The sequence below is a fragment of the Dasypus novemcinctus genome, chromosome 28, assembly GCF_030445035.2.
Source record: "Dasypus novemcinctus isolate mDasNov1 chromosome 28, mDasNov1.1.hap2, whole genome shotgun sequence".
Lineage (NCBI taxonomy): Eukaryota > Metazoa > Chordata > Mammalia > Cingulata > Dasypodidae > Dasypus > Dasypus novemcinctus.
In genome coordinates this window covers 44748494-44776204 of record NC_080700.1, presented here as the reverse complement: position 1 = coordinate 44776204, position 27711 = coordinate 44748494, and the positions used below count along the sequence as shown (strand labels likewise).

At 53.1% G+C, this 27711-nt stretch overlaps 1 protein-coding gene and 1 long non-coding RNA gene across 3 annotated transcripts in view; one reads left to right on the top strand and one right to left on the bottom strand.

The window, feature by feature from the left end:
• Positions 1 to 510: 510 nt before the first annotated feature.
• Positions 511 to 27711, top strand: part of ABCB10 (ATP binding cassette subfamily B member 10) — a 39075-nt gene continuing 11874 nt past the window's right edge. The window contains exons 1-7 of one of the 2 annotated variants that reach the window (XM_058289712.1): positions 511 to 970; positions 10352 to 10552; positions 13157 to 13359; positions 19367 to 19501; positions 20161 to 20307; positions 21326 to 21461; positions 24408 to 24503. In XM_058289712.1, the coding sequence (XP_058145695.1) occupies positions 526 to 970; positions 10352 to 10552; positions 13157 to 13359; positions 19367 to 19501; positions 20161 to 20307; positions 21326 to 21461; positions 24408 to 24503 (1363 nt within the window). In that variant the 5' untranslated portion in view covers positions 511 to 525. Of the gene's footprint in view, positions 971 to 6413; positions 10146 to 10351; positions 10553 to 13156; positions 13360 to 19366; positions 19502 to 20160; positions 20308 to 21325; positions 21462 to 24407; positions 24504 to 27711 lie in introns of those variants that run through there. The other variant, XM_071212552.1, reaches the window with a different exon arrangement.
• On the bottom strand, positions 14266 to 21331 carry LOC111762943 (uncharacterized). The gene is made up of 3 exons (XR_002795937.2): positions 21240 to 21331; positions 19095 to 19223; positions 14266 to 14408 (listed from the first exon to the last, which is right to left on the bottom strand). It is a non-coding gene; the product is annotated as an uncharacterized lncRNA (long non-coding RNA).

Here is a 27711-nt window from a genome sequence, read left to right as displayed (position 1 = left end):
TGAATCGCAGCAGACGCGGAACGTTTCCTCGCGCGCCGCCGCGTCTGGAGACCCCCTCCCGGCTCCGCCCGCACGTGCGCAGGGCAGATCCGCCCGGGCCCCTCGCCGGCCTCCGCTCATCCCCGCGCGGGGATCGACTGGCCGCGCCTGCGCGCCCGCCGGGCCGGGCGTGAGAAAGGGCTCGCCGCCGCGCGCGGGCCCCGAGAGGCGCGAAAAAGCTCCCGCGCCGCACTGCGCAGGCGCGGCGGGGCTGCCCTCCCCTGCGGGGGTCCCGGGTGGGAACCGCGGAGGGCGCGGGGGGCGCCCCGAGGGGGCGCGGGGCGCGGGGGCCGGGCCCCTGGCAGCGGGGCGGGGCGCCGGGGGGCGGCGGGGCGGGGGGCGCGCGGGGCGGATGACGCCGCGGGGGCCGGGCGGGGGCGCGGGGCGCGGGCTCCCACGGCGGGCGGGGCGGGCGGCGCGTCCCCGCCCCGCACCCGGCGCCCGAGTCGCGGCCGGCGGCGGAGGGGCCTGGGCGCTCGGGGCGCCATGCGCGCCTGGCCGCGGCTGCTGCGCGCTCCGGCCTCGGCCTGCGCCCCCGGGCCGCGGCTGCTGCGCGCTCCGGCCTCGGCCTGCGCCCCCGGGCCGCGGCTGCTGGCGCCGGGGCTGGCGCGGGGCTGCTGGCGCAGCGGGTGGCCCGGCGCCTCCGGCCTCGGCGTCCCCGGGCCGCGGGTCCCCGCGCGGGCGCCGCCGTGCGCCCCCGGGAGCGGAGCGGGCCTGGCGCGGCTGCTCGGGCTCGGCGCGGGCAGGTGCGCGGCGCTCGCCCGGCCCCCGGCGCCCTGGCTCCCGCGCGCCCTCCCCGCCGCTTCCCGGGCCGGGGGCGGCTCTGCGGCCCCTCCGGCCCCCGCGGCTCCCGGCGAAGACTCGAGACGGCGGCGCTCGGAGGCCAAGAAGCTCCTGGGGCTGGCGCACCCCGAGCGCTGGAGGCTGGCAGGTAGGGCCCGGCCCGTGCCCGCCTCGCCCCACACCCGCTCCCTGCCGCCCTCCGGGCTTTCCAACGCGTGTGGTCCCGGAGCCCGCGCGAGGCGACCCCGGAGCGCGCACGAGGGGCGCTGCCGCCTCCCGCGTCCGGGCCGCGTTGGGAGCCGTCCCCGGCGTGTCTGCTGGACGGCGCGGGGTGAGGAGCTCCCGGGGGCGCGGGAGCCTGGCGCCCGGGGCCGCCTGTCCGTCTGCACGCGCGGTGCACCAGGGCGCCCGGTCCCAGCGCAGACCCCGGGCTCCCGGCTCGGGCCGATCGGGAACGCGTGCCCTGGCAGCGCCCTCAGAATGCGCTTCCCCGGTACTTGGTTCAGTCTTTCTCTCCAGAAACACGCACCCTTTCCCTTATGCATTTGTACTCCTTTTTCCGAAACGTTGTTGCTTTAGGAGGGTTGGCGAAGCGGCCGTGTGCTCTGCCTCCTGCCCTGTGTCCCTTGCCCAGCGTGTGCTCTGCCTCCTGCCCTGTGTCCCTTGCCCAGCGTGTGCTCTGCCTCCTGCCCTGTGTCCCTTGCCTGCCTGGTGGTGAATCAGTACCGCCCTCTCAGAGCAGTCAGCGGTCACCGAAGCTTTGAGAAACTGTAGATTATAGCCAGTTAAGTCACAACTCAGTAACTTTTTAATGATTTTTTTTTTCGAAAACAAAATCCAAATAAATAACAATAGAACCATTTTCTAAGTCTCCTCGTTTTGGGCTTTAAGTGGAAGGCTTTCGTAAATGCCACGGCCCCCCGCGATCTGGAAGTTTTGGGGCTCTCCTAAGCCCTCATCCTCCAGTGTTTGCTGAGCCGGGGTGTGCCAGCCCTGAGGTCTCGCCGGCCTCCACTCCTGCTGGGGCTTCCTGCCAAGTGGCCAGAAAACTTGAAAGAAATAATCCTGAGATTAGACATGAAGTTGCAGCTGTGGCGGGTCCTGGCCCGACAGCCCTTGAGGTGGCCTCTGTGCTGCACAGCAGGGCTTTAGAGGGGCTCCTGGAGGCTGGTGTGCCCCTTGGTGGCGGGGTGGGGACGTCTTCCCCCAGTGCCTCCTGCTGCTGGAGAGCAAAGTTTAGCAGCAGTCATCATTGCCCTGTTAGAATTACTTCAGAGTGCCGTTGTCTGTGTGTGGAGTCAGTGGACATAAAGATCTTTCCCTTTCCTCCAAAAAGAAAATTTGAAGGAAGGTTCTAACTGGGCTGAGTTGCTTGAGGCAGGAGCTGTGCCTGATTGTCTTTGTCTCCAGCTCTCTGGCGTGTGCACGGCACAGAGCGACCTAACACAGCCAGGCTGCTCCGTGCCCACACGGAACTCCAGCTCAGCGCGGGGAAACCCAGCTCTGTTTTCTTGTTGAGAAGTAGACGATGCCGACTATGTGTTAAGGAATCCCACTTTGCTGGTACCTTTCACGCTTACACTGTGTATTGGGGTCCTCCTCTCCATGATGTCATGCCTTTTATCTCCCCGTGTATTTGGGGTACCCTGTTCTGCTCTCCCATGATGTCATACCTTTTACCTCCCCGTCTATTGGAGTACCCTGTCCTGCTCTCTGTGAACCTCACACCTTTTACCTCCCCATATATTGGGGTACCCAGTCCTGCTTTCCTATAATGTCACACCTTTTACCTCCCCGTGTATTGGGGTACCCCGTCCTGCTCTCTGTGATCCTCACACCTTCTACCTCCTAACCTTCTCAGCCTACATGTGTTGAGAAGATAGTCTCAAGTCAGCAGCTGTACTTCCTTCTGCTTTGATCTGTCGTGTTGAAAAATTGTGGCTTTATAATTTGCAGCAATAAGCGTGGCACTGGTATACTATTTTCTTTTGGCTTTTGTAACTTAAACAGGTAATAAATGCTTACTGTATGTTATAATGACTGAATCCGAAGGAAACCCCTTTTTAGGACACATGGTTCCCTCAAAAGTCATTGGATGCAGTGTATCGATGCCAATCTGCTGGTGCCATTTGTGGGATTAAGAGGAAGTGGGGGGAAACGGACCTTGGCCCAGTGGTTAGGGCGTCCGTCTACCATATGGGAGGTCCGCGGTTCAAACCCCGGGCCTCCTTGACCCGTGTGGAGCTGGCCATGTGCAGTGCTGATGCGCACAAGGAGTGCCGTGCCACGCAAGGGTGTCCCCTGCGTGGGGGAGCCCCACGCGCAAGGAGTGCGCCCGTGAGGAAAGCCGCCCAGCGTGAAAAGAGAGAGCAGCCTGCCCAGGAATGGCGCCGCCCACACTTCCCATGCCACTGACGACAACAGAAGCGGACAAAGAAACAAGACGCAGCAAATAGACACCAAGAACAGACAACCAGGGGAGGGGGGGAAATTAAATAAATAAATAAATCTTTAAAAAAAAAAACAAAAAAAAGAGAGGAAGTGGGCAGCATCATTAATTTGTAACTTATAAGACAGCCTCAGATGTTGGCACATCTCTTTAAAATGCTAGAGTTGTGTGTGTTTTAAAGATTTATTTATTTTCTTTTTCTCCCCTTCCCCCCTCCCGCCCCAGTTGTCTGTTCTGTCTATTTGCTGCGTGTTCTTTGTTCGCGTCCATTGTTGTCAGCGGCACAGGAATCTGTGTTTCTTTTTGTTGTGTCATCTTGTGTCAGCTCTCCGTGTGTGCGGCGCCATTCCTGGGCAGGCTGCACTTTCTTTCGTGCTGAGCAGCTCTTCTTATGGGGTGCACTCCTTGCGGGTGGGACTCCCCTACACAGGGACACCCCCGCGTGGCAGGGCACTCCTTGCACGCATCAGCACTGCGCATGGGCCAGCTCCACACAGGTTAAGGAGGCCGGGGGTTTGAACCGCGGTCCTCCCATGTGTTAGATGGACACCCTATCCACTGGGCCAAGTCCGTTTCCCTGTGTGTGTGTTTTAATCAAGAGATCAAAAAAGTGACTTGCAGAGGAAGAATTCTAATATTAATTTGTTAATTTTTATAGAGTTAACAAATTAAGGAGTCATACAGTTCCTTGGTTTGTACAATCCATTCAAAGTGTATACTCAGTGGCTCTCATTTTCATTACAGCGTTGTGCTGTCATCACCTCAGTCAATTTTAGAATGTTTTCATAACTCCAAAAGGAAAATTCCCATACCCCCTTGCCCATCCCACTGTTATCCCTTAAAATTGACAGAGTATCTTCTTAGACATTGCTGCAAAATATTATAAAATTACTGTTAACTATGTTCATAAGTTACATTCATAGTAATTTTTGCATGTATCACCACATTTTTAACACTTTGTAAAAGAAGAATATTCTTAGAAAAAATACAAAATAAAAAAAGAATGTTCTCATATTTATGTTATTAACCACAATCTTCATCCATCACTGAAATCACTGTCATACAGTCCCTAGATTATCCTCTAGCTTTCTTTCAAATGACATTTATATCCACAGACTACCCCTTTCAGCCACAATCACATTTATAAATCAGCAGTGTTAGTTATACTTACTCTAATGTGTTACCATCTTTATTCGTTTCCATTCTTTTACAATAAACCTTATTAAAAATTTTACATACATTGAGCACCATCTCCCATTCTCAACCCACATTCTACCTCCAAGTACCCTGTGTACTCTAGAGTTTACCTCCGTGAGTGTACTCATTGTATCTAGGTCATACTGATGAGACTGTACGATGTTTGTCCTTTTGTATCTGCAAGTTTCATCCATGTTATAGGGATCCTGTTGTCATTTCTTTTTACAGATGAGTAGTATTCCTACATATGTATACACCACATTTTGTTTATCTTTCATCAGCTGATGGACACTTGGGTTGTTTGTGTATTTTAGCAATTGTGAGTAACGGTGCCATGTACATCGGTGTGCAGATGTCAGTTCTAAGTTCTTCTGAACATGTTCCTAATAAGGGGATGGCTGGATCCTACGGCAGTTCTCTGTCCAGCTTCTTGAGGTGCTGCCAAACTGTCGTCCCCAGAGGCTGCACCAGTCCACAGTCCCACCAGCAGTGAAGGGGTGTTCCTCTTTCTCCATCCCCTCCAGCACTTGCAGTTTTCTGGTGTTTAATAATGGCTATTCTGTGAGGTGTGAAGTGGTGTCTCATTGTAGTTTTGATATGCATTTCCCTAATAGCTAGTGATATTGAACGTTTTTCTCGTGTGCGTTTTGGCCATTTGTGTTTCCTCTTTGTAAAAATGTCAAGTCTTTGCCCATTTTTAAATGGGGTTGCTTGTCTTTATACTGTTGAGTTGTATCTCTTTACATAACATGGTATCAAACCCTTATCAGCTTTGTGGTTTCCAAATATTTTCTCCCATTGTGTAGGCTGCCTTTTTACTTTTTTGACAAAGTCTTTTAAAGCGCAAAGGTTAATTGAGAGGAGGTCCCATTTATCTGGTTTCTTTTTTTCTTTCGTTGCTCATTCTGTGGGTATAAGGTTTAAGAATCCAGCGCCTACTACAAGATCTTGAAGGCATTTCCCACATTTTCTTCTAGGAGTTTTATGGTTGAAGCTTTTGTATCTAGGTCCTTGGTATACTTTGAGCTAATTTTTGTGTAAGTTTCTTCCAGCTATTGATGCCCAGTTCTCCCAGCACCATTTGTGAAGCACAGCTGGGCAGGCTTCATCACTTGAGCCTGCTCTTGCCTCCCCCCTCCTGGTTCTTGCTTTCTCCTCCCGGCTCTTGCCTTCTTCCCTCTGCCTGGATCCACAGGCAAGTAAACCTGCGCATTTGTAATCTCTAATGGAGAACTGTAGTCTGTGAACCGGCCCTCTATCACTTCTCAGCCCCTTCCTCTCTACCTGGGAACTTTGATCCCTTATGTTCTCCCATTTCTCTTCTCTCCATTCCTTAATAAATTACTGGCCTACTAAAAAAATAATCATAATAAATCACTTGACTGTAGATGTGAGGGTCTATTTCTGAGTTCTCGGTTGGGTTCCATAATTTGTTAATTTTAAGAACAATGAAAACAAAAATTCTTCTTCAGAAATTCAAGGTATTTGAATAATAACACTTGCATCTATCTTCAGCAGTTTGTGGAATATTTCACCTGAACTGTGTCATCAGGTATTTTGATCTTATGTAATTTGTATCTGAAACTTTAAAAACAGGGCCTGTCATTTAAAATGTTGACGGATGTGTGCAGAGAGCAGTTCCTGCATTATTTCCGTTCCTCTTCTAGAAACGAGCCGGGGTCCCCCAGGCTGCCCTCTTCTCACGCTGTGTAGGAATTTGCAGCTGTCGTCCTACAGCTGTGGCCGCGCAGTAGCTCTCTGTCCCTGATAACTCTTCACCTTATCCCCTTAGCCAGGGGCTGGCAGAGGGGCCCAGTGCCCCGCTGTGCCCGGCAGATAGAAGCGGCCGGCGTCCCACGCCCTCGGCCTGGGGGTCTTCGATTAGAAGCTGTGGACCCTGAGCTCTGCAGATGGGGCCTCCTCTCGGTCCCCGGGCAGATTCAAGGGAAACTTCGGGAGGCCCCCTGCTCACTGGGAGGGCGACTCCCACCTAAATTGCCGATAAGGGGTGGTGGGGTTTGAGATTGGGGCAGTTCTCAGAACAGGGCTCGCCAGGAGCTCCGTGGGCCGTGGAGTTCTGTTTCATGAAGGGGCACAAGACAGGTCACCCCGGAAGTGACCGAGATGAAACTGCTGACGGCCTGCAGATGCAGTAAGGAAGGTGTACAGTAAGGAAGGTGTGCAGTAAGGCAGGTGTACAGTAAGGAAGGTGTGCAGTGAGGAAACTACAGGACAGCAAAGCAGAGCCTTTGACATTGGGACAGTTCCAGAAACTGTTTGCTATGGAAATACCATATTTCAGAGAAAACCTTATTGCTCTGTGGAGACCATTAGAAATGGTCGCCACTAGCCACAAGTGGCTACTGAGCCCTTGAAATGCAGTGTAAGTAAAATATATGACAGATTTTGAGGACTTAATATGAAAAAAAGAATTTTAAAATTTACTGTTTTTATATTGACTGCATGTAGATAATATTTTAGATAGGTCAAGCAAAATGATTTTTTCGTGTGGCTGCTCTCATTTAAGTGACGTGGGTGGTTCCCGTCGCATTCCCACGGGGAGGCTGCCGTGTGGCCCGAGGCTCAGCAGATGCGCCGGGACTCGCCTCGTCCTGCAAACCGTCCCACGGGCCCGAGAGGTCGCCTGCGTTCTCTGAGCCCTGGAGTCCCCACTGGCTTTCCTCCAAGCCCCTCCTGAGCCTCTCGTGTCTCGTCCCTGTCCAGCCTCGGCGCCAGGTCCTTCACGGCAGCCCCTCCCTCACAGATGACCTCTGCCCTGGACCCCTGTGTCACCCACCTCATCCATGCAACGTCTCCAGGATACCCGAAAACGCAGCACGTCCCGAATCCAGACTTACCCTCCTCCCCCACCTGGCTCTCGTCCTCCCTTCCTTAGTCTGTTGTTTCTTAGGAGGCGCCGGGGGTTGGACCCAGAACCTCCTACGTGGGAAGCAGGTGCTCAACCACTGAGCTCCACCCGCCCCCCACTTTCCTCCTCTCTTCCCTGTCTCAGTGACCCTTTAAATGATTCGTACCAATAATGAAGGTGTTAGCTAGCATTAACTGGTTATTTACGAGATACTGGGCACTCTGCTAATCGCTTTACCCGCGTCATCTAATTTTATCCTGACAGCAGGTCTGGGAGGAAAGTGCTCTTTTTCTTGCCATTTTACAGATGAAGAAACTGAGGTTCAGAGCAGTTGATCTCCCTCAAGGTCAGACAGCTGGTGGCAGGGCTGGGGTTCTGACCTCAGTCCCAGCTCCAGAGCCAGCCGCCTCCCTGCCCCTGGGTTCAAGCTCAAGGCACGGCAGGTTCCCTGGCCTCCGTGTGCACCTGCCCGCCTACTCTCCTTCCCCCTGTGCAGACTTGCTCCCCAGTGAGCCGGCCTGGAAGGGCCAAGCCAGCCCCTGCTCCCCTCCCCGGGCTCTCCCTTGCCTCCCGCGGGCCTCCAGGCCTGGGCCAGGCTCCTCCCGAGGTGTGGGGAGGTGAAGGGTGTCGGCTTTGTGTCTGGAGGCGTCTGTGGTCCACGTGCTGGCTGCCTTGGGCAAGCTCCTTGACCCCTCTGCTCCAGCTTCCTCTCTGGAAAATGGAGGCACTTAAGGAAATGGTGCGTGTCAGGTGCTGCACTGGGTGGTACGCGCGGCCCAAGCACCGGGCTTTGGGGACCATTGTTCTGCTGAAGCGTTTGAAGTTGCGCCGCGCCCAGCCCTCTCTGCCACTGCCTCTCTTCCCAGCAGGCACTGAGTACCTGCGCGGCCCTCCCGCCGGCCACCGCCGGCCACCACAGGGGCTTTCTCTCCCTGTCGTCGAAGGACCCTTCTTTCTTTTCACTGTGACCGCTGGGGTACGGAGCAAGGGTAACAGAGGGACTTGGGGATCTGGTCAGGACGCAGGTGATGGGGTGACACACGCAGGAGCGGCTGAGGTCACGTCGGGCAGGGCCGGGGCAGGAAGGAGGCTTCGCCGGGAGGACAGGAGTAATTTGATAAGGTGGGAGGGTGGCCCGAGAGCCCGGCTCCTGGAGAGGTCGAGACGCAGCAGGAGGGCTCCATGGTGCCCCGGCCCCCGGGCAGCCGGGCACGCCCGCCCACGAAAGCCTGCGGTGCCACGACCGCGCAGAGCCCGCCGCTGGGCGCTTTCTGGGCTTTCGGTCCAGCCTGGACGTTGCTGCCTAAAAACAAAGTTCCCGGGTCTTCCACGGAAACAAAACCGTGCTTGGCCGGTTCACGCCGTCCGGTGGGATCGTGACTCGGTTTCTCAGCCGGCGGTGGACCTTGGAGCCCCGAGGTCTGACGCTGGTAGGAACTTAGCACAGAATGTAGGCCGTTCGGCAGATACTCCTTGAGCTTTTATTATGCACCGTTCACTGGGAGGTGGCGTGAACAAAACAGACAAAAGTCTGTTTATCCTGGTGGAGACATAAACGAACGTTTAGAGTGTCAGAGGCAGCAACACTAGGAGAAAACTAGAGGAGTCAGGTTTCTGTTCAGACGAGGAGAGGACGTTAGAATAAGAGGTGGGGCGGCGGTGGACGACCTGCTCCTGTCCCCAGCAGCTGTGTTTGCCGACCAAGAGCCAGCTGGCCCCAAGCCTACGGCGAGCTCCCTTATTAGGAGCGTTTGAATGCGATGCCCTAACTGCAGTGCAAGCGCTGGTCAGGGCCGCTGCTCGGGGGTCACTGGGAGCTAGCACTGGTCAGGGCCACTGCTCGGGGGTCACTGGGGAGCTAGCACTGGTCAGGGCCACTGCTCGGGGGTCACTGGGAGCTAGCACTGGTCAGGGCCACTGCTCGAGGGTCACTGGGGAGCTAGCACTGGTCAGGGCTACTGCTCGGGGGTCACTCGTGCTAGCACTGGTCAGGGCCGCTGCTCGAGGGTCACTGGGGAGCTAGCACTGGTCAGGGCCTCTGTTCAGGGGTCACTGGGAGCTAGCACTGGTCAGGGCCACTGCTCGGGGGTCACTGGGGAGCTAGCACTGGTCAGGGCTACTGCTCGGGGGTCACTCGTGCTAGCACTGGTCAGGGCCGCTGCTCGAGGGTCACTGGGGAGCTAGCACTGGTCAGGGCCACTGCTCAGGGGTCACTGGGAGCTAGCACTGGTCAGGGCCACTGCTCGGGGGTCACTGGGGAGCTAGCACTGGTCAGGGCCACTGCTCGGGGGTCACTCGTGCTAGCACTGGTCAGGGCTGCTGCTCAGGCCGTGGGAGGACCCGCCTCCAGGGCTCCTGTGCTCCCACCCCCCTCACCCTGGGCTCACCGATGGGGTTTTAGAAGCCGCTTCTTGCCGGTAACAGCCACCTGCTGGAGCGGATCTCTTTCTGAGGAGCCCGTGGGGGCTTTCCAAAAAAGGGGGGCCCGTGGAAGGCACCGCACAGAACTGCCGGGGGCCCTGCTGGTCAGCCAGCGCTGGTCCAGGAGAGAAGCTTCTAGGCTGGACAGGCCCCGGTCAGTGCCTTCTGCCCGCCTCGGTCAGAGGGAGGCTGGGTCAGCTCCAGAGCCTTCCTCACTGGCCCCTGGAAGGCCCCGCGGAGCGCCCCGCCCCTGCCATCAGACTGCGAGACCCTCAGTTGCACGACCGGTCATTACAGGCTGCACGGCTAGTGGGGACGCCAAGTCCAGGACCCAGCAGTGAGCGCGGCGGGTTTGCTCCTAAATTGAGTCCACGGGACGTCTCGGAGGTGAAGGGCGGGCGCGCGGGCAGGGGCGTGCGAGGCGTGCTGGGCTCGGGAACTGTCCTCCAGCTCCCACCCGTCCTGGCCTGAGACCCCCTTAGTTCTGCGGGGTCCAGGAGCAGACGGCAGGGCCCGCGAGGGCCCCGGCATGGCCTGGAGGAGCCGCCGAGACGGGGTGGCGGGCAGCGCTGACCGCCTGCGCTTGCCCGCAGCCGCCCTGGGCTTCCTGACCGTGTCCAGCGCCATCACCATGTCCGCCCCCTTCTTCCTGGGGAACGTCATCGACGTCATCTACACCAGTCCCGGCGCCGACTCTGCCCGCAGCCTGTCCCGCCTCTGCCTCCTGCTCAGCGGCGTGTTCCTGGGCGGAGCGGCTGCCAACGCCGTCCGTGTCTACCTCATGCAGACCGCAGGTGAGGGCCCGCCGCAGGTGAGGGCTCCCCGCAGGTGAGGGCTCACCACAGGTAAGGGGCTCCCCGCAGGTAAGGGCTCCCCGCAGGTAAGGGCTCGCCGCAGGTAAGGGGCTCCCTGCAGGTAAGGGCTCCCCGCAGGTGAGGGCTCGCCACAGGTGAGGGCCCGCCGCAGGTGAAGGGCTCCCCACAGGTAAGGGCTCCCCACAGGTAAGGGCTCCCCGCAGGTGAGGGCCCGCCGCAGGTAAGGGGCTCCCTGCAGGTAAGGGCTCGCCGCAGGTAAGGGGCTCCCCGCAGGGAGGGCTCCCCGCAGGTGAGGGGGTCCCCACAGGTGAGGGGGTCCCCACAGGTAAGAAGTTCCCCGCAGGTAAGGGGGTCCCCACAGGTAAGGGGCTCCCTGCAGGTAAGGGCTCCCCACAGGTGAGGGCTCGCCTCAGGTAAGGGGGTCCCCACAGGTAAGGGCTCACCACAGGTAAGGGGGTCCCCACAGGTAAGGGGCTCCCCACAGGTAAAGGTTCCCTGCAGGTAAGGGGCTCCCCACAGGTAAAGGTTCCCTGCAGGTAAGGGCTCACCGCAGGTAAGGGCTCGCCGCAGGTAAGAGGCTCTAGCTGCAGGTAAAGGGCTTCCCGCAGGTAAGGGGCTTCCCGCAGGTAAGAAAGTTCCCCGCAGGTAAGGGGCTCCCCACAGGTAAGGGGCTCGCTGCAGGTAAGAAGTTCCCCGCAGGTAAGGGGCTCCCCACAGTTAAGGGGCTCCCCACAGGTAAGGGGCTTGCTGCAGGTAAGGGGCTTCCCGCAGGTAAGAAGTTCCCCGCAGGTAAGGGGCTCCCCACAGGTAAGGGGCGCTCGCCGCAGGTCAGCATTCTTAAAATGGGGGGGTTGTCATCTGCTCCGGGGGACCCCACTGCCCCTGCCCAGCGCCACATTCAGCAAGGGCGGACCCCACAGCTGCCCGGCGGTGAGAGGTACCACCTGTACATCAGGCTCTAGCTCCTCGGTGCTCTTTTTTTGAAGCAGTTTTATTGAGATAGATCCACACACCACACAATTAGTGGTTGTCAGTACAGTCACCGTGTTGTGCATTCTCCCCCACAAAAGAAAAACTCCACGCCCCTTAGCCGGCACCTCTCAGTCCCTCTGTCCTTCCCCAGCCCTACTTAACCATTAATCTAATTATAAATTGATTTATGTTTCCATTTTATATAAATGGAATCATACAGTATATAGTGCTTGTATCTGGTTTCTTTCACCTAGTGTAATGTGTTTTTTGCCTGATGTTAACATCTTGTAACATTAACATACATTTGTTCAAGTTCAAATAAAAACAGTCTTACATAGACAGTTTCACCCGGATTCATATTTCACATGCAGTGTCACAATGCTGTCAGGCCCGTGTCACGTTTTTTTGGCTTTCCTCCTAGTACTATATGTGACTGTAGACTCTCCCGTTCAACCACTCTCATGCCCGTGTCATCACACTGCTAGTTAGAAACAGTAGGATGTGCTTTCACCTTTTCTGTTCGTTTCCAAAGACTGACACCCATCAGTTTACCAGTTGTGCGCAGGTTCACCCTCAGCCGTCCGTCGCTTCTCTCACATGCGCTGCGGCTGAGCTGGTGGCAGGACGGTTTGAGAACAAGGCCTGGTCACAAGGCTGGGATTCCAGGCGTCAGTGGAAGCCTGTTTAGCTCCCCAGGTTTTTCCGCCCCCTTCTTAGAGAAGTTGTGGGTTTACAGAACAGTCATGCACAAAACGCAGGGTTCCCATACGCCACCCTGCCACCGCCACCTTGCATTGGTGGGAACACGTGTTACAGTTGATCAGAGCACATTTTTATAATTGTCCTTTTTTTTGTTTGTTTTTTTTATATACTGGGGCCAGGGATTGAACCTGGGACCTAGTGTGTGTGAAGCCAGCGCTCAACTGCTGAGCCACATAAGCTCCCCAGAGTTTTGTGTTTTTTTTCTTTCGTTTTTTTTGTTTGTTTTTAGGAGGTTCCAGGGACTGAATCTGGGACCTCCTGTGTGGGAGGCAGGCGCTCAACCATGTGAGCCCCACCCGCTCCCCATAATTATACTCTTTTTTTTAAAGATTTATTTTATTTATTTTTCTCTCCCACCCCCCAGTTGTCTGTTCTCTGTATCCATTTGCTGCATGTTGTCTGCTTCTGTTGTTGTCAGCGGCACGGGAATCTGTGCTTCTTTTTGTCGCATCATCTTGTGTCAGCTCTCTGTGTGTGCGGCGCCATTCCTGGGCAGGCTGCACTTTCTTTCGCGCTGGGCGGCTCTCCTTACGGGGTGCACTCTGCACGAGGGGCTCCCCTGTGTGGGGGACACCCCTGCGTGGCACGGCACTCCTTGCGCGCATCAGCACTGCGCATGGACCTCCCCTGTGGTAGGTGGACGCAGTATCCCTTGAGCCAGATCCACTGTACTTTTAAAAGGCTCCAGTCGCGGCCGTCGCTGCGCCCCTCCTCGGCCTCCCCTGGGCTCATTCGTGTTTGTCCCGGCGGCTCCCCGCGGGGTGGGGGCAGAGGCCTGGCGACGGGCCCCTCCGTGCGCAGTGCCCTCCCTGTCCGCTCGCGACCTGGCCCCTGCCCATCCTGTCGCAGGCCAGCGCATCGTGACCAGGCTGCGGGCGGCGCTCTTCGCCTCCGTGCTGCGGCAGGAGGTGGCCTTCTTCGACAAGACGCGCACCGGAGAACTGGTCAACCGCCTGTCCTCCGACGCCGCGCTGCTGGGGCGCTCGATCACCGAAAACCTCTCGGACGGGCTCCGGGCGGGGGCCCAGGCCTCCATCGGCGTCGGCATGATGGTACGTGGCGCGTGCCGCGCGGCTGGGGCGGCGGCACCCAGGCCAGGGCAGCTGCTGGGGCGGGCGCCGAGCTGGGAGTCCATGGCCGGGCGCTTCCCGCCTCGTCCGCCACCCCGCCACCTGCCCCGCCACCCCGCCACCCCCGTCACCCCCGCCACCTGCCCTGCCACCCCTCCTTCCACCCCGCCACCCCTCCCGCCATCACTCCAACTGCCCCGCCACCCCTCCACCCCTCCCGCCACCCCGCCACCCCTCCCTCTACCCCACCACCTCGCGACCCCTCCACCCCACCACCCCTCCCAGCCACCCTGCCACCCCTCCACCCCTCCACCTCGCCACCCTTCCCTCCACCCTGCCACCCTTCCACCACTCCCCTCCACCCCACCACCCCTGTATACCTCCACCCTGCCACCTGCCCCTCCACCCCACCACCCTGCCACCCCTCCTTCCACCCCGCCACCCCTCCCACCATCACTCCAACTGCCCCGCCACCCCTCCACCCCTCCCGCCACCCCGCCACCCCTCCCTCTACCCCACCACCTCGCGACCCCTCCACCCCACCACCCCTCCCAGCCACCCTGCCACCCCTCCACCCCTCCACCTCGCCACCCTTCCCTCCACCCTGCCACCCTTCCACCACTCCCCTCCACCCCACCACCCCTGTATACCTCCACCCCGCCGCCTGCCCCTCCACCCCACCACCCTGCCACCCCTCCCTTCCAGCCCTCCACCCCTCCATATCTCCACCCCACCACTTTGCCACCCCTCCCCGCCATCACCCCACCACCCCTCCCGGCCACCCTGCCACCCCTCCACCTCGTCACCCCTCCCTCCACCCCGCCACCCCTCCTCCCCTCCTCCCCTCCCTCCACCCCGCCGCCCCTCCACCGCTCCCCCCACCCCTCCACCCCGTCTCCAGGATGATTGTTACCTGAGAACGGACTTTGGCCTTTAGAGATGATTACTCTGTTGCTCGGATTTTCCAAGAATGTAGGAATCCAGGGTATGAAGACAGGACTTTTAACAGGTAGCAGGAACCCTCTCAGATTCTGAGTAGTGGGGAAAAAATAAGTGACACATCCAAAAAAACTAAACGGCAATGAAGCAGCCATTACTACCTTCACAAGACCAGAGGATAATTGCCTTCCTCCCTTTCTAAGAGGGGGAGTCAGTCCAATTCCTCCGTGTAATGCTGGTTCCTTCTCCTCTGAGGTGAACTAGATCCACTTGCAGAGCCTGTTTTTCCCTTCCCTTAACTGGGTGGCAACAACCTCGTCCTATCTGTTAACCTCCCTTCTTCAAAAAAATGTTTTAATGTGGACCAGCACTGTCCTGTGGGAATCACTGTGAGCCGCCGAGTGGAGTTTTGAAACTCGTAGTTGTACATTTTAAAAAGTAAAAAGAAACAGATGATACTAACTTTAATAATTTATCCCAATATAAACAATATTGCCGTTTCAACATGTCATATGTTAAAGTTATTAATGATATATTTTATATTATTTTTCATATTAAGATTTCAAAATCCAATGCATATTTTATATTTATGGAACATCTCAATTCAAATGCTAAAGTTTTATTGGATGTACTTGATCTGTATTTAGATTTCATAAGAGTTTAGATTTCATAAAGATTTCATATTTTACAGTTGTAAAAGTAGATTCATGTATCCAGGTTGTTTTAGACACACTTAAAAAGTTTGCGATAACTGAGTTGTGTGTAAATTTTAAAATTTAAATCAACTAAACTCACATAAAATGTTAAGTTCAGTCCCTCACTCTCGGAAGTGCTTGGTGGCAGCGGGAGGCTGTCGTTTTGCACAGCCCAGCTCTGGCCTTCCAGCGTGAGGCAAACCGCCTGTCCTTCCTCGCAGCTGGAAAAGCTTGGCTTTGTGGGAGTCCCGGGTCCTTCCACCCACAGCGGGAGGATTTGCTGCCACAGGCAGCCTGTTAGCTCTGACTTTTGCCATAGAAAACAGCTTTGAAGTTTCGTGTTTTCCAAAAAAAAAAAAAGAGAAGCATCCCCCTGGAAAAACCCTTCTTGTACTCAAGCACATCTCTAAATAGTAGTAGTTCTGGGGTTCATGAAGAGTTCAACCTGGGAGAAAATAGTTGAGGAACAACTTTTTGTAAAGTTAAAGAGAGCTCAGTGTAGGCCAGACCCAAGGGGCCTGCAGGGTCTGGCCTCTAGTTTCGAAGGGGCAGAGGGGCAGCTCCCACCCCCTCGTTGTTTGCGTTTGCTCTGTCTGTCTCTTGGTGTCTCTTGGGAACTGAACCTGGGACCTCCCCTGTGGGAGGGAAGCACCTAATCGCTTGAGCCACCTCCGCTCCCTGCTTTGTTGTGTCCCTCATGATGGTTTCCTCCACGTGTCTCTTGTTGCATCGACTGGCCACACCAGCCTGTCACGCCAGCTCGCTGTCTTGCTCTTCTTTTGGAGGCACCGGGAAATGAGCTGAACCTCCCGTGTGGTAGGCGGGAGCTCAATGGCCTGAGCCACCTCCGCTTCCCAGATGTGCGTTTGTCTCCCCGCCTGGACTTGACTCTGAGTTTAACGATGGGTGGGTCCACCATGGGCCAGTTTCCTCATTTTTTTTCTTTAAAAAAAATCCTTTCTAATTTATTACAATGTAAAATCGTTCTGCCATCCATTTATTTACTATAAATTTTACTAGATTTATTGCTCCCCTTGGTTTCTTGTGCTCTTTGTCTTCCCCATCTTGAGGTGTTTTTTTTTTGTTGTTGTTGTTGTTTGTTTTCTTTATTTTTTTAAAAAATGTTACATTAAAAAAATATGAGGTCCCCATATACCCCCCCTCGCCCCACTCCTCCCTCATCAACAACCTCTTCATCATCGTGGGACATTCATTGCATTTGGCGAATACATCTTGGAGCACTGCTGCACCGCATGGACAGTGGTTTACATTGCAGTCCACACTCTCCCCCAGTCCACCCAGTGGGCCATGCAGGACACACAACGTCCAGCATCTGTCCCTGCAGCACCACCCAGGACAACTCCAAGTCCTGGAAATGCCCCCACGTCATATCTCTTCTTCCTTCTCCCTACCCTCAGAGCTCCCGTGGCCACTTTCTCCACGTCAGTGCTACAGTTTCTTCCATTACTAATCACAGCAGTTCCATCGTAGCTCTTCCTCTCTGGTGACCTGGTAACAGCATCCTGCCTTAGCCCTCAAAAAGTGATTCATTCGGTCAGTGCAGAACCGGAGCTGGTGAGTCTGACTGATAATTCACCAGGTCGTGGACAAGCCTGGTGGGCCTTCCCTGTCCCACCAGAGCCACCCCACCCTGGCTGCCGAAACGCTCGCCCGTCCGACAGGAAACGCCCGTCCGCGTCTGCCCTGGGCAGGGCCGGGCAGCAGGGACTCCCGCGTCCCTACGCTGGGACGAAGGACCGGTCACCTGAGTGACCTGAGGTCACTGTGCTCAGGAAGCACGCTGGTGCTCGCTCAGGTCACCGTCGGGGATGACGGCCATCTCCTGAGGCCGCATCTGCTCCCGATGGAGCGCCGTGGTCTGAAACGGCGGGCGGTCTGCCCAGGGTGGGCCGTTCCTGGAGTGAGGCTGCCTCGTGCCTGCCCCGGGACCCTTGTGTCACTGTCCTCTGAGGGCTCCCAAGTCCCCGTCACTCCTGGAACTAGACTGCTCTACTTACTGTCTGACACCGACTCCCCTGCCCCTTTAATAGAAACTGCACCAGGGCTGGGACTCTGTTATCTCCCACGTGCCTAGAATAGATCCTGCTTCACGTGGGCGTTCAGTGAAGATTCGTTGGATGAGCAAACAAATGAATGTTTGGTCCTTGATCCCTTCCATCCTTTACCTTCCAGACTAATGATTCCTCAGCATTTTGGGAGAGTCTTTATCTGATGACACTATTTTCTGCAAAAGTGAGATTTTGCAGATTCTAATAACTTAATATTTTTTAAAAGATTTATTTATTTTTTTAAAAGATTTATTTATTTAATTCCTCCCCTCCCCTGGTTGTCTGTTCTCGGTGTCTATTTGCTGCGTCTTGTTTCTTGGTCCGCTTCCGTTGTCGTCAGCGGCACGGGAAGTGTGGGCGGCGCCATTCCTGGGCAGGCTGCTCTTTCTTTTCACGCTGGGCGGCTTTCCTCACGGGCGCACTCCTTGCGTGTGGGGCTCCCCCACGCGGGGGACACCCTTGTGTGGCACGGCACTCCTTGTGCGCATCAGCACTGCGCATGGGCCAGCTCCACACGGGTCAAGGAGGCCCGGGGTTTGAACCGCGGACCTCCCATATGGTAGACGGACGCCCTAACCACTGGGCCAAAGTCCGTTTCCCAAAAGATTTATTTTTATTTATACCCCCCCAGCTGTTGTTGGCTCTGTGTCCGTCCACTGTGTGCTCTCTCTGTCTACTCATCTTCTCTTTAGGAGGCACCGGGAACTGAACCTGGGACCTCCCATGTGGGAGAGAGGCACTTAATCGCTTGAGCCACCTCAGCTGCCTTGTTTGTTGTGTCTCTCATTGCCTCTCCTCTTTGTGAGTCTTTGTTGCGTCAGCTCGCTGCGCCTGCCTGTCATACCAGCTCGCTGTCTTGCTCGTCTTCTCCAGGAGGCACTGGGAACCAAACCCAAGGCCTCCCACGTAATAGGCAGGAGCCCAATCGCTCGAGCCACATCCACTTCCTTCTAATGTTATAACTTATTGAAGAGATGTTAGTGCCATTTCAAGTCAACAAATTGCAGAGCTGAAGGAAGTCCCCCTACGTACTTCTAGAAGTGGGCTGTTATTTAAGTGAGCCTAGTTGTTGGGAAGCTCCTCCTTATTTTGAGCCCAAATCCGTCTTGGTGAGACTTCCGTCCGCTAAGCCATGAACGTCAACAGCTCTCACTCCCCTTGTCAGCTCTGTCTTCCGAGCCCCTCAGCTTTGTCACCTGACGTGGGCTTCGGTCTCTTCGCCTTTCCCGCGTCTCGGCGGACGCCTTGTCCTGGTGGTTCTGTGCCCTCAAGGTGACTTGGAAGAAATACAGAACTGTCAGGTGGTCAGGCCCTACTTTAAAAAACAAAACAAGAGCTTTGTTTTTAAAGAAGTTTTAGATTACAGAAAAGTTACGTAGAAAATGCAGGGGAGGAGGGTGGATGTAGCTCAGCGGTTGAGCACCTGCTTCCCACATTCAAGGTCCTGGGTCCAACCTCCAGTACCTCCTTAAAAAAAAAAATAAGGAAAGAAAGAAAATATAGGGGATTCCCACTTAACCCCACCCTTCCCCTCCCACACTTTCTCCCTTTAATAACGTCTTTCCTTGGTTAGAATTGATGAACACGTATTGAAGCACTGCTGCTAAGCACGGTCTGTAGTTCACATTACGGTTTACACTTTGCACCGTGCCATTTTACAGGTTTTGCCTAAATGTATAATGGACTGTTGCGGTCCTCACAGAATCATGCAGAACAATTCCGGTGCCCTAAGACTGCCCAGGCCCCAGCTGTACGTCCCTCTGTGACCACTGGCTTCACGCCAGGGTTCCAGGTCCACCTCGGGCCACAGGTGTGCTCCCTCCTAGGTGTGTCCCTTCCCCCGTCTGGAGCATTGGGTGGTGGGTGCGAGGGGCCTCCCTCTTGGCTCAAGCCCCGCCTCCCGGTCCTTCAGCAGCAGGGTCCACCGTGTCCAGCACGGTCCGGGGTGAGATACTCCTGTCCTGTCTTCCGAAACGCTGTCCCGTAACTTCAGAGGGGCAGGCCGAATACTCACCGAGCTTTGCGACGGTTAAAGATGTCTGAAAAGTTCCACCAAGACAGGATCAACAGGGGAGCAGGTGGAGCTCCGTGGCTGAGCGCCTGCTTCCCACGTACGAGGTCCTGGGTTCAATCCCCGGTGTCTCTTTAAAAATAAAAACAAAACAGATAAGCAACTCTGAAATTGCGCCTTCTCCAGGCCTGCTTGCTCACACACAACTGCTGTCAGCAATGAGGATTTCTTGCCACTGGGTGTAACAGACGCTTCTTGGCCTCCGCTTTTGACAGTTCTTTGTCTCGCCTAAAATGGCCACCTTCGTTCTGAGTGTCGTGCCTCCACTGTCCATCCTTGCTGTGATTTACGGACGGTATCTGCGGAAGCTGACCAAGGTCACACAGGATTCGCTGGCTCAGGCCACCCAGGTAAAGGCTCTCCCGCGCCCCCGGCCTCCGGTAGAAAGAGCAGAACCGCGGGCTGTGCTCAGGCCCGCCGAGGCCCTTCCTTTTCGTTTCCTTCACCCCCAAACGCCCTGCCTCTTAGAGCAGATTATTACCTGCGTCTCAAAGTAGACACCTTCAGTGACCACTGTATGAGCCTCTGACTTCTCACCATCACCACGTCTCACAGGACAAAGCCAACCATGTTTTAAAAATCATTTCTGAATGACACTGTCCTTCGTTAATTTAATGAAGTTACCTTTGCAGTGCTGTCTAATACTGCCTTTTTAAAAATTTTTAAATAACGTTTATGTTACAAGAACATACATGTTTATAATTGAAAACTTTGAAAAAATATATGTAGAAAAATAAAACCATGCATCATCCTATCAGAATTATAACATTATATATATATTTGGAGTCTCCCCTTTCAGATCATTTTTCTACATCTCTTTTTTTCCCTCCTTCTTTCAAAAATAGGGTTCTGTCTATTCTGTTCTTTTGGCTTGGTATCATGAACAGCTTTCAATTGATAGTGTCTTTAAAAATGAGAATCATATTTTAATTTTGCTTCCAGAAAACTCTTGAAACTTCTGATCCTTCCTACCACCGCCACTGAAATTTATTATTTATTGTTCTCCCAGTTAGCTGAGGAGAGTATTGGAAACATACGAACCGTTCGCGCTTTTGGAAAAGAGATGATTGAAATAGAGAAGTACACCAGCAAAGTGGGTTACGTCATGCACCTAGCGAGGAAGGAGGCGCTGGCCCGGGCAGGCTTCTTCGGAGCGGTAGGTGGCTTGTGTTGGAAGGCGAGGGAAGGGCAGATGCTCTGGTTAGAGGTTTTAATGCCATGAATAGGAAATTATTTTATTCTCCTTCACGACTAATAAGTACATTCTCTAAAATATTTTTGTGAAGGAAGAGGGAAACAAGCAGATGGCGAAAACGCAGTGCGTGGGGAGACTGAAAACAGTGTGAGACGAGGCACTGGTGCTCAGAGCATCCCAGATGGCCCCTGCCTGGGAGCTGCTTAGGAATGCAGGTCCCCAGGCCCACCCCGGACCTGCTGCACCAGGAACCAGGGGAGGGGCTTGGCAGTCTGATGTTATTAACAAGCCCTCCAGGAAAGCGGACCTGGCCCAGTGGTTAGGGCGTCCGCCTACCACGTGGGAGGTCCACGGTTCAAACCCCGGGCCTCCTTGACCCGTGTGGAGCTGGCCCACGCGCAGTGCTGATGCACGCAAGGAGTGCCATGCCACGCAGGGGTGTCCCCGCGTAGGGGAGCCCCACACACAAGGAGTGTACCCCATAAGGAGAGCCAGCCAGTGTGAAAGAAAGTGCAGCCTGCCCAGGAGTGGTGCCGCACACATGGAGAGCTGACACAGCAAGGTGATGCAACAAAAAGAAACAGATTCCCGTGCCGCTGATAAGGATAGAAGTGGTCACAGACGAACACACAGTGAATGGACACAGAAAAACATAAATCTTAATAAAAAACAAAAAAACAAGCCCTCCAGGTCATTCCAAGGCTCCCTAAATATAAGGACCCCTCAGGGTTTACAGTGAACTAGGTAGCTTGAGTAAAACAGCAATCTCGTGAGTGACTTAGCTTCTGTGTTTTCGTGGTGATGAGGTTTCCTGCAATAATGCAGTATTTCAAACACAATTTTTATTTGAAATTCAGCTTGGATTTAATATTTTGGGGGGAAAAAAATCTTACTTTGGTAGTTAAGTGCTGAGAGAAAACGTGAGCCCCGTGAGAGCTCTTCGCTGAGGTCCCGGCTGACGACCGTTCTCTTCCCGCAGACGGGGCTCTCCGGGAACCTGATCGTGCTGTCGGTCCTCTACAAAGGCGGGCTGCTGATGGGCAGTGCTCACATGACCGTGGGTGAACTCTCCTCCTTCCTCATGTACTCCTTCTGGGTCGGCTTAAGCATCGGAGGTAACTTCACTGGGTTTAGGGGAGTTTCAGTCCATCAGAAGGCGCAGAGTGGATGAAATAGCACTCACTTTCCCGTCGCTCCCCTCGTGAGTTAACTTCTACCAAGAGACCTTTCCCCAGCCTGGTGCTCCCTCCTGGCACTGCAGGAACAAAACAAAGCCACAGGGGCGGGGGGGCGGCATTCTCTCGGCTGGACAGTTCTGGAATTCGGCAGGCCTCTCGTCGCTCACCGAGCAGTGTTCCAACCCGCAGCTAGGACAGCTTGCTAGCTTCTTACATGGAATGGAGGGGCGAGGGAGGGTGGATGCCAGACAGGTGTTTTCATGATTGGCGAATATGGGGACTATTTTAGACAGAGCCAGTCGTGTTCAAAACTAACCAGAACATTTATAACGTGTAAAGTGCATTGCACAGAGTTGCTCGCTTTTGTTAGAAGAGAGAGAGATTTGTCTTCTGTTGTACGTTCCTGGGTGAAGGAAAGCCAGGTCCAGGCAAGCAGACATGGACGGAGTATGTGAAGTTTTTCTCCGCCTGCCGGTACTTTTCCTGAGTCCTCAGCCAACATGGGCAAATGATTTCTTGCTCTTTGTTTTCCTTCCTCCCTTTAAAAACAGAGGATGGGTAAATAGTTTGCTCTCTGATAAACAGAACTCTGGTTATCCTACACAGTGTTTTCCCAACCAGAGATTTTTATTTTAAGGTTTTTATGTCTTAAATGTAGAGGCTTTTAAGTGTTGTGCCTCCACTGTTTTTGCCCTCCCCCTCTGTCCCACCCTGCTGTTTTTGCTGTCTGTGTCCCTTCAATGTGTGATCTTCTCTTCCTATTTCTTTTTTTGTCTTCTCATTTTCTCCTTCAGGATTCACCAGGATTTGATCCTGGGGACCTCCAATGTGGAGAGAGGTTCCCTGCCACCTTCACCACCTCAGTTCCTGGTTTCTGTCACGTCTCGCCTTTGACTCTCCCCTTCGTCTTTTTGTTGTGTTGTCATCTTGCTGCATGACTCTCTGCTCAGGCACTGGCTCGCTGCACAGGCACTGGCTCGCTGTGGGCACTGGCTTACTGCGCGGACACTGGCTCGCTACGCGGACTGCGCGGGCACTGGCTCGCTGCGTGGGCACTGGCTAACTGCGCGGACTGCGCGGGCACTGGCTCACTGCACAGACACTGACTTGCTGCGCGGACTGCACGGGCACTGGCTCGCTGCGTGGGCACTGGCTTGCTGCGCAGGCACTGGCTCGCTGCATGGGCACACCTTTACCAGGAGTTGAACCTGGGTCCTCCCATATGGTAGACGGAAGCCCAGTCACTTGAGCCACATCCACTGCCCCCTCCACTGTTTTTTTGTCTGTTAAATGTAGAAGCTTTTCCTTAGACATCTGCAGGCAAGTGAGGATACTTTCTAGAGTGAGAATTACAGAGACCCCTAAAAACAGCATTTTAGTTCTGCCAGTTGGTCTTGAAGAAAAACCTGATGAAAGCATTTCAGGGTTCTGGGTGATCTGGGTAGCAGGGTGGTCAGTTCAGAAGGTCTGAGGGTTGAGGTAGATTGCCCTCTTCTCTCCGTCCCCTGGCCAGAACCTGCTGGAGCTACGGTTTCAGAATCTTCTGAGCCGAGGCTCCCAGATCCCGTTGTGGTTATGGTGCTTTAAAATCTCTCCTGGGTTTGCCTCCGGCGCTTGCCCAGTGCAGTGCAGCCTGGCCACCCGTTTTGCCACATTTGGCGTTATCTGTCTGAAAAGCCCACCCTTTTGTTTTCGTCTGCTTGGATGTTCTCCCATCTTCCTCCTGAATCCCTACGGGTTTTTAACTCAACCTAAAGATGTCAATCAGTTGTATTTGCACAGATACCCATATTCCATAGGAAGAATGTTTGAATTGCATTCTTTTTTTTTTTTAAAGATTTATTTTTTATTTATTTCTCTCCCCTTTCCCACCCCATCCCCAGTTGTCTGCTCTCTGTGTCCATTCGCTGTGTGTTCTTCAGGGTCCACTTGTATTCTTATCAGCAGCACCAGGAATCTGTGTCTCTTTTTGTTGCGTCATCCTGCTGCGTTAGCTCTCCGTGTGTGCGGCGCCATTTCTGGGCAGGCTGTGCTTTTTTTGTCCGGGGCAGCTCTCCTTACAGGTGCACTCCTTGCACGTGGGGCTCCCCTACACGGGGGACACCCCTGCGTGGCACGGCACTCCTTGCACGCATCAGCACTGCACATGGGCCTGCTCCACACAGGTCAGGAGGCTCGGGGTTTGAACCTTGGACCTCCCATGTGGTAGGCGGATGCCCTATCCATTGGGCCATATCCGCTTCCCTGAATTGCATTCTTTTAGCTTCCTTACTGAAGGAAAATGCAACAAGTATATGCTCTTTTACCTGGACGTAGACCATTTACTCAGAGTTGGTTTTAATCATAAATTAAATCATAGTTAAAAGGTGTAAGGAGAGATTACTGGGATGGCTAGCATTACCAAGTTCCTTTTCAGTGTTTAGCCTCTGTAAAAGGAGTATTCGCTGAGTGCCCGAAGGGGAGCTTGGATTTAGGGGATTTGTCTCTAAAAGAATATTGGGGTATTTTTTATTCTTCTTAACTTTCAGTTAAACATTATATTTTACTTACTGTTACGTTTTTGACTAGGTAGACTTTCTCTGTTGCACTGAAATTTTCATTAGTGGTCGATTATTGCGACTCTATATGCATTTGTAAATTCCTTGGACAAAAATCAACTCTTTATTAGAAATCAGTGAAATTGAAGGAGTTGAATCCCAAGGAAAGCAGTGGTTGAGACAGAGAATTTTGAATACGACTTCCTAGAGGCTGCCGCAGTCCTCTTGAAAGGTACAGACTGTGTAGTAACTGCAAGTCCTCGTTACTGTCCCCAGAGGAACGGGGTGGCAGACGGCCGTGTCCCGGCCTCCTGGGGTCCACCTCTTGGTTTCGCTTTCCCCCCAGGTCTGAGCTCTTTCTATTCCGAGCTGATGAAAGGCCTGGGTGCTGGAGGACGCCTCTGGGAGCTCATGGAGAGGAAGCCCGTGCTTCCGTTTAACGGTGAGTTCCCGGCCGTGGATTCCCATTTATGAACATTCTCCACCCGCCGAGCAGAGACCCCCTCCTCCCCTGTCCCCAGCCCTGGTCACCTCTGCCCTGTCGTTTCCACAAATTTCCTGCTGCTACATGCCTTGTAACATGTACGTGGTGTCGTACAGTGTCTGCCCTTCTGTGGCTCGCTTTTTTCCCTAAGCATGATGTTTTCAAGGTTCATCTGTGTTTAGTGTGTCTCAGAACCTCGTTCTTTCTAATGACTGAATAATATTCCATTGTATGCACGTACCACATTTTGTCTGTCCATTACTTGTTTTTTGTTTCTTAAATTTTTTTTTGAGGTACCAGTCCCAGGGATTGAACCTGAGACCTCGTGCATGGGGAACTGGCGCTCCACCACTGAGCCGTATTGGCGCCCCTGTGCTGGTGTTTTTTTGGTTTGTTTGTTTTTGTTTTAGGAGGCACCAGGGACCAAACCCTGGACCTCCCATGTGGGAAGCAGGCGCTCACCCTTCTGAGCCACCTCTGTTCCCGTATCCGTTCCTTGTTGATGGATGCTTGGGTTGTTTCTGCCTTTTGACTATTGTGAATAATGATGCTGTGAACGTTATAAGATGCAGATAAATGAAAAACGAAAATGGTGACATCACTACAGACCTTACAGAAATCAGAAGGAGTATAAGCAAATACTATGAAAAACTTTGGGATAAGTATTATATTTTATTTATACCTAGGTGAAGTGGAAAAATTCCTAGAAACACACAAATGACCTAAATTAACTCAAGAATATACAGAAAACCTCAACAGACCCATAACAAGTACAGAAATTGAATCAATAATCAAAGCCTTTCACCAAATAAAAGTTCAGGACCAGGTAGCATCACTGGTTAATTCTTCCAAACATTTAAAGAATTCATACATTCTCAAACTCTTACAAAGAATTCAAGAGGAAGAAGCACTTCCTGATTCATTCTGAGGCCAGCATTACCCACATACTAAGCTTAAGACATCACGAGAAAAAAAAGTGCAGCCCAATTCCCATATGAATACAGATCTTTAATGAAATACTAACAGAATGAATCCAACAGCATTTTTTTCTCTTTATCTTTTTTTAAATGTTACATTCAAAAAATATGAGGTCCCCATAAACCCCCCACCCTCCTCACCCTACTCCTCCCATATCAACAACTTCTTTCATCATCATGGGACTTTCATTGCATTTGGTGAATACATTTTGGAGCACTGCTGCACCTCATGGATAATGGTTTACATTGTAGTTTACACTCTCCCCCAGTCCACTCAGTGGGCCATGACAGAACATAAAATGTCCAGCATCTGTCCCTGCAGTACCACCCAGGACAATTCCAAGTCCTGAAAATGCCCCCACATCACATCTCTTTCTCCCACTCCCTACCCCCAGCAGCCACCATGGCCACTTTCTCCACACCAATGCCACATTTTCTTCCATTACTAATCACAATAGTTCCATAGTAGAATACCAGTAAGTCCACTCTAGTCCATACTCTATTCCTCCATCCTGTGGACCCTGGGATGGTGATGTCCACTCCACCTCTATATTGAGAGGGAGCTTAGATCCCACATGGCTGATGGAGGAAATTCTCCTGCTCGCAGCTGTAGGCTCTCTTGGCTCCCTGGTGTGGTGGCTGACCTTCTTCACCTCCCTGTAAGCTTACTGGACCTGTGGTTGGCACTGGGGTTGGTATATACTCAGGAGACCTGAATCTCCGGACTGTCCATGTGATAACCAGGCCCTGAGCCTCAACAGACTTGGAACTCCTACCCTCTGGTTTATTGGACTTATCCCAATAGCATATTAAAAGGATTTATTCCATGGGGAAACGGACTTTGGCCCAGTGGTTAGGGCGTCCGTCTACCATATGGGAGGTCCGCGGTTCAAACCCCGGGCCTCCTTGACCCGTGTGGAGCTGGCCATGCGCAGTGCTGATGCGCGCAAGGAGTGCCTTGCCACGCAAGGGTGTCCCCCGCGTGGGGGAGCCCCACGCGCAAGGAGTGCGCCCGTGAGGAAAGCCGCCCAGCGTGTAAAGAAAAAGCAGCCTGCCCAGGAATGGCGCTGCCCACACTTCCCATGCCGCTGACGACAACAGAAGCGGACAAAGAAACAAGATGCAGCAAATAGACACCAAGAACAGACAACCAGGGGAGGGGGGGAAATTAAATAAATAAATAAATCTTTAAAAAAAAAAAAAAAAAAAAAGGATTTATTCCAGGAATACAAGGGTGGTTTAACTACAAAAGTCAATCATTTTGTGTCATCTATCTTAAAAAAAAAAGTTAATTTAAAAAAAGATAAAACTAAATGAATAAAAGGTAGGGAAAAAATCAATGTAATATACCAAATAAATAGAACAAAGGGGAAAAAATGTGACTTCCATAGAAGCTGTATTAGTCAGGGTTTTCTAGGGAAACAGAATCAACAAGAGATATTCGTCAATAGTATGTGATTTTATGAATCTCTCATGCAGCCATGGGGATGCACAAGTCCACGTTCCACAGGCAGGCTGCAATGAAAGTCCAGTGAAGGTTCTTGAGTTCTGGGATATGCTGGCTGTCCAAAGATGAGCTAAGAAATTCCCTGTGAATGCTGGAATCACTTTCCCTTTTAAGGCATTCAGCTGATTGGGTTAAGCGTCACTCTTGCTGATGACAGTCTCCCTGATTGATGTAACTGTAACCAGCTATCTATGATTCACCACTGCAGTGAAGTCAATGGTGACTAAAGTCCATCAGTGCCTTTGTATTACAGTTAGCCCAGTGCTTGCTTGACCAAACAACTGGGCACGAATACCTGGCCAAGTTGACACAATAGCCTAACCATCACAATGCTAAAAAGGCATTTGAAAAAATTCAGCACCTTTCTTGAGAAAAACATTCTGTAGAACTAGGATTAAAAGGGAACATTCTAAGCATGATAAAAGCCAAGTATGAAAAACCCATAGCTATGGTAAAAGACTGAAACTTTCCCCCTAAGATCAAGAACAAGACTAAGTACTCACTTTTACCACTGCTATTAAATATTGTAATAGAAGTTCTTCTAGCCAGAGCAGTTAGATGAGTAAAAGAAATAAAAGACATCCAGATTGGAAAGGATGAAGTAAAACTATTTGTGAATGACATTATCTTTCATATAGAACTAGTAAACTATTTAAGCAAAGTGTCAGGGTAAAAAATTAAA